This window comes from Chiloscyllium plagiosum, unplaced genomic scaffold, assembly GCF_037043375.1.
Source record: "Chiloscyllium plagiosum isolate Xiang-an unplaced genomic scaffold, Cpla_swu_hap1 HiC_scaffold_17, whole genome shotgun sequence".
Lineage (NCBI taxonomy): Eukaryota > Metazoa > Chordata > Chondrichthyes > Orectolobiformes > Hemiscylliidae > Chiloscyllium > Chiloscyllium plagiosum.
The window spans coordinates 67830756-67849818 of record NW_028270155.1 but is presented as its reverse complement, the minus strand read 5'-3'; the positions used below and the strand labels follow the sequence as shown (position 1 = coordinate 67849818).

At 40.7% G+C, this 19063-nt stretch overlaps 1 protein-coding gene across 3 annotated transcripts in view; it reads right to left on the bottom strand.

The window, feature by feature from the left end:
* Positions 1-19063, bottom strand: part of csnk2a2b (casein kinase 2, alpha prime polypeptide b) — a 69094-nt gene that overhangs the window by 40155 nt on the left and 9876 nt on the right. For all 3 annotated transcript variants that reach the window (XR_015759989.1, XM_043707288.2, XM_043707287.2), the window contains exon 2: positions 3296-3407. Coding sequence is in view for 2 of the 3 variants with exons in the window: in XM_043707288.2 (XP_043563223.1) it covers positions 3296-3407 (112 nt within the window). In the remaining variant the exon portion in view is untranslated. The remainder of the gene's footprint in view (positions 1-3295; positions 3408-19063) is intronic.

The window sequence follows — 19063 nt, the reverse complement described above, 5'->3', positions numbered from 1 at the left end:
CAGAGTCTAAATTAGAGTGGTGCTCGAAAAGCACAGCAGGTCACGCTGCATCCGAGAAGCAGGAAATTTATTGCACCAATAATCTATTCAGTCCCCTTAAGGCCACTAGTGAAATACTTTTCTGGAAATTATGTCAGTGAACGTTGAGGTCAATTAAAGACAACTTACTGTTAGAGTTATACAGCATAGAAAACAGACCCTTAAGTTCAACTCATCCACATTGCCCAAGTTTCGCAAACTAAACTTAACCATTTGCCTGCATTTGGCCCACATCCCTCCGAACCTTTCCTCTTCAAACCTGCCTAAATGTCTTTTAAATGTTTTGATTATACCTGCATCTGTTAGAGGTTTCTCTAGATTAGCAGTTGCATGGCATCTCACCTCATTATCGCAACAACTGGGATAACAGTTGGGCATCTGTGCCCTTGTTAAAAGTTATATTCAGTTGTGAATCACTGGTGTATTATATAAAGTGTGATGGTGGAATTCTGTTGCCTGAAGTGTGATAAATGCTCCCAAAACTTTCTTAGAAACAGATGGTTGGCATTCTAGCAGCTTTGACAGAACAGCATATACTAATAATGCATAATTATAGAACAGCCTTGTAACTGGCTCCCATTTAGAACATAGAACATTACAGCGCAGTACAGGCCCTTCAGCCCTCAATGTTGCGCCAACCTGTGAAATGATTTAGCTATGTTACATTTATTGCAGACAGTTGCTTCTTACAATTCGATTGACCAACAATTTTGTTGATTTTACAAAAGTTTAAGCTTTCCCTGCAGATTTTCAGTACGCAAAAAATGTAAATTTGATAAACTGACAAAATACAAATGACTCCAAATGCCACATTTTCCTCTATATTCCGGAAGAGATTTCAAGAATTGATTTAGTTGAAAACAAGTCTTTCAAATACTGTAACAAATCCTTCCCATCTTTTCACGTTCATCTATACTTGACATTTTCGTGGTGCTACAGACACCCCCTATGGAGCTGGTTCAATTAAATCATGTACTTCTAAAATCCAAGAGATCACACTGAGTTCATTGCACAGATGAAAAGCCAGAAAATGCCAAGAAAATAAAAATGAAAAGGAGAAACCGGCAATACAAGTTTCAGTTCATAACATTTTGACTAATCAAAAATAAGCAGCTTTACCCTTTTCCTATGATCTTTCATTTAATTGTTAGCCTAATCATTAGAATTGTCAAATGGTTCAGTGGTTTGCCAATTTACAGGGCTACCTGTGGAGATTGCAATTAAACTGCTACACTACATGCAGTGTAACCCAATGGCACTCCACATTTGTTCTGTATCCCAGAATTGTATTTCTGAATCTTTTCTCCTGAAATAGTCAACTATTCACTATGGGACATCTCCATGGGCAGCTAACACTCTTCAGTATCCAACTGGCATTAGTCACAAGTCTTTACAGTGATAGTCAACAGGCTGAACACAAAGTAGCAACAAAACTATTATAGTTGTCATCAAAAATATACTTTATTGCATTGCACACATTGCAAACTGTGGCAATTTATGCCTTCTAACGTAGGAGTCTGAGCACCATATGAACCGAATGAAAGCAACTAACTCAACATCTAAAAAGGAATCAACCTCCAGAATTTTGTTTTAAGAACCATCTGCTGCCTACATATTTTTCAACAGTGACTAGTGGACAGAAACACCAAGTTGGGTCTTGTTGTTAATCATTATTGTGGTTTTATAGTCTTACAGTCAACCAACAAATGAGGTTGGCAAATTAAGTCCTTAATTTAAGAAATCTACAACATCAACCATTACCAAATGACTTACAACACTATTAAATCACCTAACAAAATGCCTCTGCTAAATCTTCAAAAAGCCTCCATTCATTATCCAACATTACTTTTTTTTTGATTCCTACAAGGCAGCATAGCGTTGTGCATGGGAAATCATGTCTCACTAACTTAGAAGTTTTAGAAGAGGACACAAAGAAGATCGATGAAGGCAGTCCAGTGGACATTGTCTATATGGACTTCAGTAAAATGCTTGATGCGGTTCCACATGGTAGACTATTTAGTAAGGTTAGATCACATGCGACCCAGGAGAGCCCACCAACTGGAAACAAACTGCCTTGAAGGACAGAGAGTGGTGGTAGAGGGAAGATTTTGGGACCAGATGTTTGTGACCAGTGGCGTGCCACAAGTATCAGTCCTGAGTACACTGCTTCTTCTCATTTATATTAAATGATTTGGATGTGCATATAGGAAGTATAGTTAGTAAGTGTGCAGATGACACCAAAATGGGTGGTGTCGTGGATAGTGAAGAAGATTATCTCAAAGTACAACAGGATCTTGATCAGATGGGCCAATGGGCTAAGGACTGGCAGATGCAGTTTAATTTAGATAAATGTGAGATGTTGGATTTTTGTAAAGCAAACTAGGTAGGACTTATATAGGGCTCTGGAGAGTGTTGCCGAACAAAGAGACCTCAGGGTGCAGGTGCTTAATTCCCTGAAAGTGGAAGGTAGACAGGGTGGTGAAGGCAGCATTTGGCACACTCGCCTTCATTGGTCATTGAGTATAGGAGTGGGTGTCACGTTGAGGTTGTACAGTACATTGGTGAGAGCATTTTTGGAATATGAACTACAATTCTGATTGCCTTTCTATAGCAAGGATGTTGTAAAAATTGAGAGGGTGCAGAAAAGATTTACAAGGATATTGCTGGGATTGGAGGGTTTGAGTTATAGGGAGAAGCTGAAAAGACAGGGACTTCTTTCTTTCCCTGGAACATCAAAGGCTGAGATGTATAAAATCATGAGGTACATGGATAGGGTGAATAGTCAAAGTTTTTTTTTCCCCCAAGGTTGGGCAAGTCCAAAACAGGAGGACATAGGCTTAAGATGAGAGGGGAAAGATTTTAAAAAGGACATGAGTGAATGTTTTCACATAGAGGGCGGTGCGTGTATGGAATGGAGCTACCAGAGGAGGTGGTGGTGAAAGAGGGTATGATTACAACATTTAAAAGGCATCTGAAAGGTATAGGAATAGGAACGGTTTAGAGTGATATGGGCCAAATGCTGGCAAATGGGTCTAGGTCAGATTGGGACATCTGGTTGGCGCGGATGAGTCAGACTGAACGGTCTGTTTCTGTGCTGTATGACTATCATGCTATAGTGATTGATTTATATGGGTAGAGTAGATGCAAAATGATACTGAAATGCCCACACTGTGCCTAATATTGACTATAATGCATTACTAAGCCTACATGCAGAATACAGACCATGAGAAGCTGAACAGAAAAAAAACATACTCACTTTCAGTATTTTGACTACTGTTTTTTCATTGTTTGTTATGTTAATAGCCTCGAATACTTCACTGTACTTCCCACGGCCAAGTTTTCGCACCAACTGGTAATCATCCTGGTTACTGTGGCAAAGCAAAAAGGTAAACAGATTTTATTCATCAAACCTGTGCATTTGACAGTTCCTATTCATGATTGATGAGTCAAAGCTAAAGACTCAGTACTCAAGAACTACTAGCCAGGTGCTTTTTGTGAAAACAAACTGCAACCTGCATCCTTCCTCTAAGCATTCAACACCCTACATCATTGGCACTGTTTCTACTGCAGCAAGGAATTCAACAGTTATTTCACAGTCTGCTCCAACATGTAAAGAACTATTTAAATCAGGCCTCTTTCTGCACCATATCGACAAATACCTCAGAGTTGCAATAAGGTACATAAACCTTGCACTTGCTGAAAACCAAATAGAGAATTTGTGAAAGCATGCAATACTTGTACCTGAAGCATAAGATATATTTACGTATTATGGATATACGTATGTACATGCATGACACTCCTAATTTATCTACACATGAAATTGCAGCACAAACGGAAATGGATTCAACCAACACACATCAATACTTATCCATCGCATATAAAACATTTCAGTCACATTTTCCTGCTTTGCACCTCCAGCCCTTCATTCCATTTCCTGCCAGCCACCTCTCCAATTTTCAAGTGACAAGACAATTCTTACTTCAAATCACAGGCATTACTTATGAAAGCAAATATCACAATCTTTCAAAAATTGAGAAGTCGGTCCTGCCCTTTATTTATACAGGTCATTCTGCTATAATGCATGTTTCGTCAACACAAATTAGGGGTCACGCAACTGACGAATAGGGGATAATCTAAAGCACAATCTTTTAAAACAAGAATACAACCAAAGAACTGCCTATACAGCTAAGTTTCTAACCCCTGCAAACTGCCTATTGCCCCAACCTTTACAGTTCTGAGCAGTGTCCAAACACAATATGCTTTGGGAAGGGGGTAGTTAAGCTTATATAACTCCATTCTCCACCCGGGCTAAACTTATTCCCTCTTTACACAATTATATCTGGTGAAGCTAATGCTTGCACACTCAAAAGGTACCTAATTCAATTACTTGAGGATCCAGTTTCAGAAGTGTGAAGCCCACTATTTTCTGTAGTGTCACGAGGCTAAAGCTCCAGAGCACTGAGAATACAGTGCTTATGGATGCTGAAGGATATTCACTTACAAATTAGAAACTACAGCAATGTCTACACTCCCTAATCCTAAAACAGTACCCAGTTTAAATCAGACAAAACCCTTTCTCTGCTGTTGGCCTTTTTTTGTTGAGCCAAGGATCATGCTAGTTTTCTTCTGTACACATCTCGTCAACTTAATTCCTGTCTTTATGTAGCCACAAAGTTCTTAAAATTTAATGCATTCAGATGACACACTGTAGTACCAAAATTGTCTACGATGCAATGGTTATAAATGAGCTTTCCCAATAAGTGCTTGATTTGCACGGTAATCTCAGGTTCAGGGTTCACAATATTTCAGTTCTACATAACAGGTAATGAGTGCAAAATTCAAGAATTACACTAGTTGAGTCACACACATTTCTTCTATGCAGAACAATGCAACTCTCACAGCATACTAATCCCCAGTTAAGCAGAAAATTAAAAGTAAACCTGTCTCCGTATTCTTGAAAAAAAACCAAGTGATGAAATTCAGATGCAATAAGCCACAGGAAGCAAACTGTAGTTTTGTTTTAACATTTTACATAGTAAAGATTGACACAGCAGTTAGCAAATTTTGGCTTCTATATAGAGATAATGTATTAAACTTATAACTGGTCTTATTTAAGTTTCTCTAAGAAAAAGGCTGAACATCGCTTTGCATCCTGAACAAAATTTTGTGTAAAGTTCCTGAGTACAGAACTGGAACAGGACACAGTTAGCACTTTAGGCTGTTGCATCATTCAAGTGGATTTTGGCTGCTTCATGTAACTATATACCTGCCTTTGTCCTATTTCCCTCAATGCTTATGGATCCCAAAAATCCTCAATCACAGATTTTTAAAATTTCCAGTTGATTTAGCGTAAATCCACTTACAAAAGACAAATTCATAGTTACTATCCTTATGTGGAAGTGCTTCTCAATTTTAGTTCAGAAATGTGTGGCTCCAAATTTTAGACTATGTCCCCTAAACCTAAACAAGAAAAATAATTCCACTTTAATCACCTCATCTGATCCAGTATGGTGTAAATTGGAGTTAAATCGACACAGCCTTCCAACTTGGAGGGGCTACATCCCTTAATGTATCCATAATGAGCAACTTTTGGTGTCTCAAGTACACTTCTGGAAAATTTACACTGTACTCCCTCAAAGGACAATGCAAGCTTCCTAAGGTGGCATTGTGCACGGAATAATTGTAGCATTCCAAGTATGGTGTAACCAGAACATTATGTAGCCAAAGCATGACTTCTATCCTTCAAATTGAAAGGCTATTAAATTAGCCTTGATTAGTTTCTGTACCTGTTCATGACATTTTATTGACCTATAACTTTGGGACCATAAATCTCTTTGGACTGCCACAATTTTCTGCTTTTTCACCCTTTTAGAAGTACTTTGTCATATTTTGTTTTAAGTCCAAAGTGGATTACTTCACATCTGCCAACACTGAAATCCATTTGGCACAATTTTGCCCACATAATCTATCAGCAGATCCATAGTTTTAGGCTCACATCTACAGTGTTAGATAGTATAGCAATACCATCACTAAGGGATCATATCACAAGTTCTGTAAACCTGCCATGTCCAACAATGAATGGAAGTGGAAAATTTAATAACTCGCTAGAATAGGCTGCAATGTTCAGAGTGCCCAGCGTACCAGTTCACAAGTCAAGACTAATCCGGAAGAGCCAAGTGGACATGCACTGCTGCCTTCTCCTGGGATCCCCAAAATTACAAATGCTAGTCTTCAACCAATTTGATTCACTCTACTTTTTAAAAACAAAAAAAATGGCTGAAGGTATTGGATACTGCAAAAGCAATTGGCCTTGACAAAATTCTGGCAATAGTAATGAAGACTTGTGCACCACAAACAGGTGCACTCCTAGCCAAGCTATTTCACTGCAGCTGCACATTGGCATCTATCTAACTACATGAAAAATTGCCCAGTGTTGTTGTGGACAGAAAGCAGAACAAATCCAACTGGCCAATTTTCTCATCACTCTACTCGCAATAATTAGCACAAATGTGGTAAAAGATATTGTCAACAGTGTTATATGATGCAGTATTCAGCAAAATTCACTGACTGCCTTACAGCCTTGGTCCAAACATGAAAGAAAGCTGAACTCCGGAAGTGAGATGCAGTGACTACCCTCAACAAGGCAGAATTCGATCAAGTGTGGCATCTAGGAGCACTGACAAACTTGAGTCAATGGGAATCAGTGGAAAATCTGGAGTCAAAGTTCACAGGGAACAACATGGCTGTGGATGCTGGCAGTCATTCATTTCCGTCCCTGGATATTACTGCAGAAGTTTCTCAGGGTAGATTTTTTTTAAAAATCAACCCGTTCAAAGATATTATTACATACCAATGAAGCATGAGAGACTTGAACTTCAACCTCTTGGTTCAGAGGTAGAAACACTACCAATGCACCACAACAGTCCTCAGTTCCTCGGAGCAGATACTTCTAATTAAAATGCTCAGATGTTTTGATACCTCTGGTGCAAGTGAGACTTAATCTAGACCTTCTAGCTTACAATTTCTCACTAAGGCTCCTTGAACAGCACTTTCCAAACCCTCAAACTCAGCCACCTAGAAGGCTAAGGGCTGCAAATACATAACACAACCACGAGCAAGTTCCCATTCAAGCCACAGATCAGCTTGACTTGGAACTGTATCACCATTCCTTCACTGCCCTGGGTCAAAATCCAGGAAGCCATTAACAGCATTGAGTGCACGCCACATGGATTGCAGTGGCTCAAGAAAGCAGCTCACCACTGCCTTAAGGGCAATTAAGGATGGACAATAAATGCTGGCCCAACCTGCAATGTCTGCATCCCATGATTTTGAAAAACTCAAGGCAAATTCAGCTATGTGACATTCTACCCCATAATCCAACTCATGCATAAACATGATAAAAACTTAAGACCCAGCATAAACACCTGTAGGAAACCACTAGTCCCATCCTTCCAGAGTTTGTCAATTATCTCTATTCAAATCAGAATGCTGAGATAATTGGCCACTAATTGTCCTTCAATTCTATCAACTTCAAAATCAACTAACAGCCCTCAGTGAGGGCTTTTAACAAATGCCTTCTGGAAATCCATATAAAAAAAATCCTAGATATTTCCCATCTCTCTCCAAAAAATGTAATTAGATTTGTCAGACATGACTATTCTTTACAAATCCATGCTGGTTCTCTAATCAGCTATAAATGTTCAAGGTGTTCAGTCACTTCATTCTTATTTACACATCGAAATAATTTTTGAACAAGTTACACCAACAGAGCTGTAACTGTGGATTTCCTTTCTCACCTGCTTTAATAGCTAAGTGTAACTTCCACAATCTTCTCATCTCAGAAATAATAGCAATATATGGTCTCAATGTAAACTTAAACAGCTTAAAAGTTCATGAAGGAGTATTAATAAGACATTGTAGAATGATGCATTCATCCACTACTGAAGGTGTAATATTATTCCAATTGAGACTCTGCCTCACTTATACTCTATGGATCCAGCTAACATTGCACAATGCGGAGGAATCTCGATTATCCAAGTAACACGGGCGGGGAGTATTTTGTTTGGATAATGGAATTCCACAACAGTTTAGCCAAGCATCGGAACCTTGCAATCTTGCCAGACAATCTGAAATTCGGATTATCAAATGCTGGATGATAGAGGTTCCTCTGCATATACTTGATCTCTTTGAAGAGACAGTAAGAGGAGAGACCTCCAACACCAATCACACATGGACCAGGATCAGATAGGAATCATATAGGATATCATATCAACTCCATTTGTGTGTGACAGTACAGTCTCTAGAGCCAGGTCAGGAAAGCAGATCACAGTAATAAAGTGGCAGCAACTAGACAACACAATAACCCCCAGAACAAATCTTCTGTGATACAGGACAATGTGTTTACATTAGAAGTCTGCACAGTGTCTAGCACACAGATTCCTGAAAAAGTTCATTTATTCCTCGGAGAAAATTCCATTTAAAGTCCTAAAAAGTTCAGACTTTTTTTTAAACTGAAGGATGCTTTTCAACCTTGAGTGTAGGCAGCTGACCAAAATCGTTTTTTTTCTAAAATACAAAAAATATGTCTTTTCATATAAATATATCCACTACAAAAAGGAAACAAACTTGTATTTATACAATGCCTTTGACAATCTCAGAACATCCCAATACACTTATCCCAAGAGAGGACTTTTGCAGCATAGTTACCATTGTCATTGTAGGAAACATGGTAAGCAAGCTCCCACAAGCAATGATATATTAATGATGGGTTAATATGTTTGAAGCTGCCACTTAAGCTATAAATATTGACCAGGACATCAGCAAGGACATCAGTTCCACTTTCACAGTTGTGCAGTACATCTGTTATATGCTTCCTTCCACAAAGATGCTTTGACAGGCCTTCCTTTCCCTCAAATCCCTCCATCTCCACCCCACAGCCACATCCAACCCATTTCCTACACTTCCTCTTTCACTTTTACACAGCACTTCCCATCCTGAACACCACAGCACTCTTCTTATTTGCCATCCACCACCCTTGGCTTTCAAAGGATCATCTGCCAATTCTGCCACCTTCAGCAATTTGCCAAACATCTTCCCTTCCCCCTTCAGTACTCTGTAGCAATTGTTTGTCCTACAGCACCTGAGCCCATTCCTCCATCATGCCCATGCCACAGCCTCCACACCACTACCACCTCCCTCCCATCAATACGTTTCCATGTAATCTCAGTATACAAGACTTGTTCCTGTACCTTCTCTCTCCTGACTGTTCATTGGCCTCAACCACTCCACTCCTATACGAAGTAGAAATCTACTTGTATAACTTTTAACTTGGTCCACACTCAATCCCACTTTCTTTACACTGGAGACAGCAAATACAGTTTGAGTAACCACTTTACACCTTTTTGATCAGCAAGCATGACCCCCAATTTTCAGTCATTTGCCATTTCAGTGCACATATGTATTTATGCTCACATTTCAGTCCTAGGTCTGATGCAGCATTCCAGTGAAGTCAATTCAAGCTAAAGAAATAACATTTTAATTCTTAGATAGGCACTTTACAGCCTTCTGGATTCAACATTAAGTTCTACAACTTCAAACCATGAATTCTTTCCTCCATTTGAACACTTCCCTCTTCTCCCACCCCAGCACCTGCTTCTTGTTTTCTGTGCTTTTTCTTGCTGTTTAAAAAAAAAATCCTCAGAACCTATTCTGAATTGACATTGAGTCTTCTTTATAACCATCATTCTTTTCCTCTTTTGATCCACTGCGCCTTTGATTACTAACCTCCCGTAGCCTTTCCCTAACATTCCCTTATGATCCCATTGTACTTCTCCCCCTTTCAACAGCTTTATTCCAGGGAGAACAAGTTACTCTTCTTCAAAATTATACCACTCATCTACAGAAAGGACCTTGATTCAATATTTCATTAGAACTATGACACCAGCAACAGTACACCACTTTGTTACTGCTGCAAAGGAACTGTGCAAGTTATACTGCTACCACTGATCAACTATCCAAACTCAGCAATGTTGATTTTTTAAAAATCAGTCATTTTTGAAATAGCTTATTGGGTAATAAGTATAAATGAGTGGCCTTGATTTTTTTTTATCTCATTGATTAGTAACAATTATAACCTTCATGATTGCTGAGTGTCATGTTGGAACCCTCTTATTCACAACAACTTCCCAGCAGCTTCGTTTACGAATAGCAACCATTCTTTGCATCACTTTCAAGTGACCTCATAGTCTTTAGCAACCAAGACTGTCAACATTTCTGTTTTGACAGACCAAGCTGTGGATCAAAATTCAAAGAAAAACCATGAATAAGCAAATATTCACCAGGTTCCAGTTCATAATGTACGGTTCAAATCCTGTTTTAAAAGTAACTGCTCACAGAACATGTTGTTGTTATTGACCAGTCAGCAAATTCAACTAAAGAAATATTCCACGAGCTGTCAAGAGCTATAATGTCATAGAGTTATACCACTCTGCTGTCTGTCACAAAACCTGCAGCTCACCCTTAAGCTCCCTGCTACTTTTATTACAGAATATGCTGGATTTGTAAAGTAAACCAAAATTAAAACTTGCCTCAGTAGTTTTGAGCTGTGCCATAACACCAAAAGTATATTTTAAACAAAATAATCATTAATTCAATTATGTGTAAATTCACCTTTGAGATTTGAACAAATAACATTTTGTATTTTAACTTTGACTCTTTTCCTCCTTCCCAATGCAATCTCTTTCCCTCTTATCTTGCTATACCTAGTTTAAATCTAATTCACTCTTCAGGTTAGTTATTCGTTTGCTTCTTAGTGATGAAACTTAATTTCTTTGGACATAGTTATTTCTATTTCAAATCTAAAAGATTTTAAAATGTCTGTGTCCTTACTGCATTGTAATAACACTTACGCTCCCAGTGACTGACAGGACAATGATTTGAGCTGACACTTTAGGGAAAAAAAGTTTAAGTAACAGCTCATATGCCCAATGCCAGCAACACTGAACTAATTACACGTACAAACATGCCAAAATCCAAAACTCAGTTCGTTATGAACTTCACATTACCATGAACCTATCGAATGAAGTCAGTCTCCAGTATTTTGTTTCAGACAAATACTGTGAAATTACGACTCTCGCGACTTGCGTAGGTGATGACCTAGCAACTATATTGTTCAAAAAGAATGCAAAGGAAAAAGAAACCACAGAAGGGGCAACACCACAATGGATAGAATGAAAAGCCTGAACAAGAGAATAGATGGTGTTTAGTACAAAATGGTAGTGCAACCTAACCACCCTCAGACCTGCAAATAATGCTGCAACTGTGCACTTGCATATGCTAAGTGAAAAATGGAGTAGATAGAGCCTTCCCAACAAACACACCTGCTTACTGCACATTTCATTTTTTCCCACCTTAAAAACCCTATGTTCTCGAAGCAATTCAATGTTGGAAAGCACTGCTTTATCTAGAACCAAAGACATACATATTGGAGAATTTAAGTAGCAGTAGAAACATCATAATTACAGCCATGCTCTACAACTAGCAGATAAAGTCTTATTTTTGATTATTATTCAGGGAGCCATGCTCAATGTGGCTTGAACTTGGAGTACATTGTCCTAAGCTTGAAAAGTCTATAAATACGCCGAGTCCAGGCTCATGGAACAAGGACCCCTTGGGGGTGATGCTCGCAAAATGCTGACAGCCAATAATGCCATATCAGGGAGAACTTCCAGGAAATGACAAAATTTTAGATAACAAAAGGCTCTTGGCTGAGTATAGACTGCATGGAGGAGAAAGTGAGGACTGCAGATACTGGAGATCAGAGCTGAAAATGTGTTGCTGGAAAAGCGCAGGTCAGGCAGCATCCAAGGAGCAGAAGAATTAACGTTTCGGGCATGAGCCCTTCTTCAGGAATGAGGAAAGTGTGTATAAAAGGTAAGGAGAAGGGACTTGGGAGAGGGGTTTTGGAAATGTGATAGGTGGAAGGAGGTCAAGGTGAGGGTGATAGGCCGGAGTGGGGGTGGGGGCGGAGAGGTCAGGAAGAAGATTGCAGGTTAGGAAGGCGGTGCTGAGTTTGAGGGATTTGACTGAGATAAGGTGGGGGGGAGGGGAAATGAGGAAACTGGAGAAATTTGAGTTCATCCCTTGTGGTTGGAGGGTTCCGAGGCAGAAGATGAGGCGCTCTTCCTCCAACCGTCGTGTTGCTATGGTCTGGCGATGGAGGAGTCCAAGGACCTGCATGGTTCGCGGCGGCAGTTGTTGCCGCGGGCGCTGTAGCAGCCGCGTGGTTCATGGCACCGGAGTGATTTCGGAGGCCGATGGAAGATTCTGGAACAGTTGAGGAACCCAGAGTGTCGGGCTAAGTACATGAAAGTTTTTGGTACTTACTGTCTTTAATTTCCGATATGGCTAAAAAGAACTGTTTGTTTAGTGTATGGATTCTTCTGTGGATGAAGAACAGTAGAGGTCCTTTGCAGGTCTGTGAGAGTGTTGTCCTGAGCTGGAGTAGGTCTAATTGCAGGGAATGTAGGTAGTGGCGCATGGCTGCAAGCGTGGAGCGAAGGATCCGGAGGGAGGGCTGTTGCTGGAGGCTTCGGATTTGTTGTAGGTACTGGTTGGGTCCAAATTTTGTTGGTCTGACCTTAGTCCGGAGTCAGTCGGTTCCATAGGCAGGTGCTGAGGAAGGAGATGTGGCTGTGGTAGTGAGTCGGTTTGAGAATGTGGCTGAAGAGCTTCTGGGCAGAGGAGATTACCTGGGGTGTGCAGTGAGAGAGGGACTCACTGAAATCCTATAGACTGCTATAGTCTGCATGCACTATTGTAACAATATTAGATATTCATTCAGTTCATGGCGACAGCATGTTTAGAATGCCTATACTTTGTTTAGAGAAAAATTTATAAACTGTTTAGAAAATGGGAGTTGGGGAGCAAAATGCCTGAAGCAAACTATGAATATCTCAGTCACATGCTCAATGCCAGAAAGCAGTTCTGCTCCATTAAACCCTTGAAGGCTCACCTTCAAGTCCTTGAAAACACACAATAGACATCAAGGCATACATACATGACTCCTTGTAGTGTACAGCATTGGTTCTGCCTAACAGGCAGTCTCTTGACTCTGGGTTAAACCGGTATTCGAGCCACATGGCAAAAAAAAGAGAAAAGAGAACCCAGAAACAGGACAGCAGCACCCATAGAATGATTAAGAGGAGGGCCCAGGGACAGCAGTGAACAGATTAACTACATTTTGAGAAAAGTCAACTATGGCATCACAGGGCAACAGATAGTAGGTTGATTGCTTGGTACTTTTCATATTTATTTTCAAAATTTAGGTACAATTTATTAATTTCAAAAGTTTTATTACTAGTAGCAAGGCTTACTAATAGCAGTTAAAGCTGATTATATTGCCTGCTGAATGTTCCCTATTAACTAGGGAATTTCAAACAAAGAACATTTAATAAGCAAGAAAACAAGCAAAATCAGGATGATAAACAAACATTAAAACATTCAAGTATTAATTCAATGCTATAAGGGAGCAGACTTGACCTGAATTCTCTCATGTTTTGAAGAACAAGGTGCAATCTAACTAAAGCATGAAATTCTTCCAGAACTTGATAGATTATATGTAGGAAGCATAGTTCGCTGGCTGGGGTATCTAGAATGAGGGGACAGAGTCTTAGAATAAGAGGTAGGCCACGTAGACTGAGGTAAGAAGCATTGTTTTCACAAAGTGCTAATTCATTGCAATTCTCTACCATAGTTGGCTACAGAAGTTCCGTCACAATATATTGTAGTTTTGCAAGCTCAAACCTCCCATATTGGTTTGGTTGAAAAATGCAATTTACTGCAACTTTGGCTTAAAGAAGTTTTTACCTTGATCGTTAGCAAATCTGTGGTCCAATGCTGATACAAAATGAAATCACAAAATTTATCATTTTTACTGTATCACTTTGCTAAAGATAAGTAAAGATGTTATATTTATAGAACACCCTCAAGGCAATAAAATATTGGTGAGGTATTTCACAGAAGAATTAAATAAAAACTGCCACTAAGATAAAACAAATGGGATTAAGATGGCTGCCTGATGGTTTGGACAAGTAATCTGTAGGATGTAAGAGGAGAGGTGAGGGGTTTAGGTGGGGAATTCAGGATCTTGAGGTTTCGATGACTTGTCACTAATGACAGGGCAATGGGAATAGGGTTTACACAATATCAAAGTTGAAGGTCTGTACAGTCCCCTGAGGTTGTAGGGTTGGAGCAAATTCTAAAGATGAGAGGGTGTCAGGCCATGAAAGGATTTGACCAGGAGAATGAATGATTTATAAATCAATGTAGTCAAGAGAGACAGACAAAAAGAGAAAAGGAGAAAGAGAGAGAGGGTAGGAGAGAGAGAGAGAGAGAGAGGGTAGGAGAGAGAGAGAGAGAGAGAGAGGGTAGGAGAGAGAGAGAGAGAGAGAGGGTAGGAGAGAGAGAGAGAGAGGGAGGGTAGGAGAGAGAGAGAGAGAGAGAGGGAGAGAGAGAGAGAGAGGGAGAGAGAGAGAGAGAGAGAGAGAGAGAGAGAGAGAGAGTAGGAGAGAGAGAGAGAGAGAGAGGGTAGGAGAGAGAGGGGGGGGAGAGAGAGGGGGGGAGAAAGAGAGGGAGAGGGGGGGGGGGAGAGAGAGGGGGGGAGAAAGAGAGGGAGGGGGGGGGAGAGGGGGGGAGAAAGAGAGGGAGAGGGAGAGGGAGAGGGAGGGAGGAGGGAGGGAGGGAGGGAGGGAGGGAGGGAGGGAGGGAGGGAGGGAGGGAGGGAGGGAGGGAGGGAGGGAGGGAGGGAGGGAGGGAGGGAGGGAGGGAGGGAGGGAGGGAGGGTGGGAGGGAGGGAGGGTGGGAGGGAGGGTGGGAGGGTGGGAGGGTGGGAGGGAGGGAGGGTGGGAGGGTGGGAGGGTGGGAGGGTGGGAGGGTGGGAGGGTGGGAGAGTGGGAGAGTGGGAGAGTGGGAGAGTGGGAGAGTGGAGAGTGGGAGAGTGGGAGAGTGGGAGAGTGGGAGAGTGGGAGAGTGGGAGAGAGGGAGAGAGGGAGAGAGGGAGAGAGGGAGAGAGGGAGAGAGGGAGAGAGGGAGAGAGGGAGAGAGGGAGAGTGGGAGAGTGGGAGAGTGGGAGAGTGGGAGAGTGGGAGAGTGGGAGAGTGGAGAGTGGGAGAGTGGGAGAGTGGGAGAGAGGGAGAGAGGGAGAGAGGGAGAGAGGGAGAGAGGGAGAGTGGGAGAGAGGGAGAGAGGGAGAGAGGGAGAGAGGGAGAGAGGGAGAGAGGGAGAGAGGGAGAGGGAGAGGGAGGAGGAGAGGAGAGAGGAGAGAGGAGAGCGAGAGAAGGAAGAGAGAGAGTAGGAGAGAGTGAGACACAGACAGACAGAGTAGGAAAGCTAGCTTTTCCCAGAAACACCAACTGAGTTAGAGAAATCTAATGAATGTGTACACCAGATATAGCCATGTATTTAAACTGCATTTGGGAGAGTCTGGGATATCTGGGAGGCTATCACTTTTCCATCTGCAGTAAGACATACCAAATATAAAAACCAAATGTGGAGAATGCTACCATTTAATTTGGCCCTATACTCATTATACTTGTTGATGTACCCTTGTAAATTTAGAAAGGCTTTGCAACGATAACAGTTATCTTGTAAGTTAAAAATTACAATACTACGTTACAGGTTGATTTGGAAGTACAAGCTTTTGGAATGCTGCTTCTTGGTGTTGTGACTTTTAACTTTGTCCACCCCAATACAACACTGGCACCTTCTTTCAAATAACTGACAGTATTTTTTTCAGAAGCTCAGGAAAAATGTGCCAATATTTGCAGTTACAATTCACAATTTCAAGTCTGAGAATCATTACTTTCTTATTGATTGGATGGTACCCCTCCAACAGGCTCTCTGTATAAACCACGGCAATAAACAGACATTCTATCTTCAAGTATTGACTGCTTTTCCTGATACTTACTGAAGTCATTTTTGTACCAAAATACAGCAAATGTCACTGAAGCAGGAGACTGCATCACACACTATTGGCACAGCTGCACACCAATCATCTTCAGTTGTACATTTGGAGAAACTCTAGGGGTTATACTACATTAATTTTAGAAATTCCCTCAAGGGAATTTTCTGTTGTTCAACAGAGTGTCTTCAGACTCCCCTGCAAACTATGAATCTACAAAGTTTCAGTCAAGGCTGTTTTGCACGTCAAGAGCTACAAAGTTATCTTGTCTTTAAGCAGATGAAAGGTAACTGTCCTGAAGACTCAACTTTCTTTCACTTCATCGATGTCTGACTAGGATAAATTTTTCTTTCGTTTGAAAAATATCAAGGGCTCAGATTTTCTTGAGACCTACATTCTGGTACTAGCTCCATTATTAGATGATACAATTTTATAGTAACATTGTCTTGGGTTTGCATGTTGGATTATTTTAGTATTTTTTATTCTTTCTTGGGATGTAGGCATCGCTGGCTAGGCTCGTATTTGTTGTTCTCAAATATCCTCAAGAAGGTGGTAATGAACCATTTGGCATGCTACACCTATCAGTTCTGTTAGGGAGGAACTTCAGAATTTTGATCCAGTGGAAAAAAAAAGGAATGAAGACATACAGCAAACTTTTTATTAAGTGGCACCAATGGGCCAGTTGATCACATATTCCAGATAATCAAGAGGTCCACATTATTAAAGTAAAAACATACACTAAGTAACAAACATAACATAGGGGTATACACATCATTGGTGCACTTTACTCACAGCATAAGTCACTCAAATAATAACGCAACTCTGCCTTAAATAAACTCATCTGCAGAGAGCCTTCTCATTTGCACCCTCAACTGACTACTCAGATGTCATGGTAAATCAGGATATTTGAGGAGAAACTGTTTTGAAATTAAATCAATTGTTGATATTTCATGTAACCATTCAACTGAGCAAGTATATTTACAATGAGGTATATAAATTAAAAACTATAATAATTGGACAGAAAAATACAGTAAACTATAATTTTTGCCAGTTTTGAGTGCTGGTTCATAAAGTGCCAGTTGAAACACCGTTTGCTGTAGTTCCAAGTCAGATTGGAGAGACTGGGAGGGAAGCTCTCAAGTGGGAGAGTTCCTTCTTGCATCTGTCTTCCATCATGTTCCTGACTTCAGCCATGTAGATTGATTTCAAAGAGTCAGATTGAGAGTAATGTGCTGCAGAATTCCCAGCTACTCTGTAGCCATAATATTTATATGACGGGCTTTGTTTAATAGCAAGATCCAGAATGTTGATGATCGGAGATTTCCAGATGGTAATGCCTTCGAATGACGAGGTAAGCTAGTTAGCTTCTCTTTTATTGGCGATGATCCAGCACTTGTAATTTATTTACAATTATTGACACTCATCAACCCAAGCCAAAACACTATCCTGGTCTTGCTGGGCATGAACAAACTGTGTTTGGTACTGAACAGGGCACACATCGTAAACATCCTCCACCTTCTTTGACGATGGGAAGGCCATTATTGAAGCATTTGACTGAGTTATGACAACTACCCTGAGGAAACCCCACAAAGTTCTGGTACAGAGATGACTGACCTCCAACAACCACAACTATCTCCCTTTATGTGAAGTATGACTTCAGTGGACAGACTTACTTACTCCACACCCAAAGTTTTCACTGTCTTCAGTTTTGCTGGAGCTACTTGATGCTACATTCAGTCTAATGCCTTCTTGATGTCAAGGGCAGCCGCTCTCAAATCTCTTAAGATAGCTGTTTTGCTTTGGACCAAGGGACACTGGGAGAAGCCAAACTGCAAAGCAGTAAGGAAGTTTTGCTGAATAATTACCATATCATAGCACTGTTGATAACACTTTCCGTTAATTTATTAATGGTCAAGAATAACACGATGGGATGGTAATTGGTCAGGTGGTCTTCTGTGGACAGACATAACTGGACAATTTACAAGATTGTCAGACAGATGCCAATGTTTAAGTGGTACTGGAACAATTGACAGGGAGAGTGCAGCTGTTCTAGAGCACAAATGGCGAGCACCCATACTCTTCGTGATATCTACTGCCTTCAGTCACTTCACATGAAGTGAATTCAAATTACCTGAAGCCTGGCATGCAATGCCAGGAATCTCAGGTGGCAGCCAAGATGGATCATTCAGTTGGCAAGTACAGCCAAAGATGTTTGCAAATGCTTCATCTTCATCCTTTACATTAATGTGCTAGGTGTTCCCATCATTGAGAATATTTATTGAGCATCCTCCTCCAGTTAATGGTGGTTTAATTATCCACCACCATTCACAATTGAATGTGGCCAGATTGTAGAAGTTCAATTTTGATCCACTGCTGGTGGGATTCTCAACTGTTTATTGCATGCAACTTCCACTGCTTGGCATGTAAGTAACCCTATGTTGTAGCTTCATCAGGTTAATAACACATTTTTAGCTGTGCGACTCGTGTTGCTCCAGACACTCTTTACTGAGTCAGAGTTGATCCCTCAGCTTTATGGTAATGTTAGAGTGAGGGACATGCTAGCCATGAGGCCACAAAATGTACATGAATAAAAGTTTGCTACTTACAGCCCACAGTAACTTGGTCAGTAATGTGCTCCTTTGCCACTGCTGGCAATAGACATTGAAGCTCCCCAATCAGAACATTGTACTTATGGTAATCAGGAAGGTTCTTTGGCCACAGTTGACCTGATACCATTAAACTTTCATGAAGTCCAAAGTTAATGCTGAGAATTGCCAAGGACAACTCACTCCCAAATGTGTACCAGTATGGCACCACCTCTACTGGGTCTGACCTGTCAGGGAGACATGACATACCTAGGGATGATAGTGCTCTTGTCTAAGACATTTATCTATTTGTATCTCTCAGACAAGGTAGGATAAACGACATAAGATTGGTTTACCTCCAGTCTTTAACATTCAGATAATTGACAGCAAAATTCTCCTATTAAAGTTTCCTATCAATCCTTAAAAAAAATGTTAATTTGTGACAAACAAATGATTCATTCTCTTTCTAAGCTGAAAACTC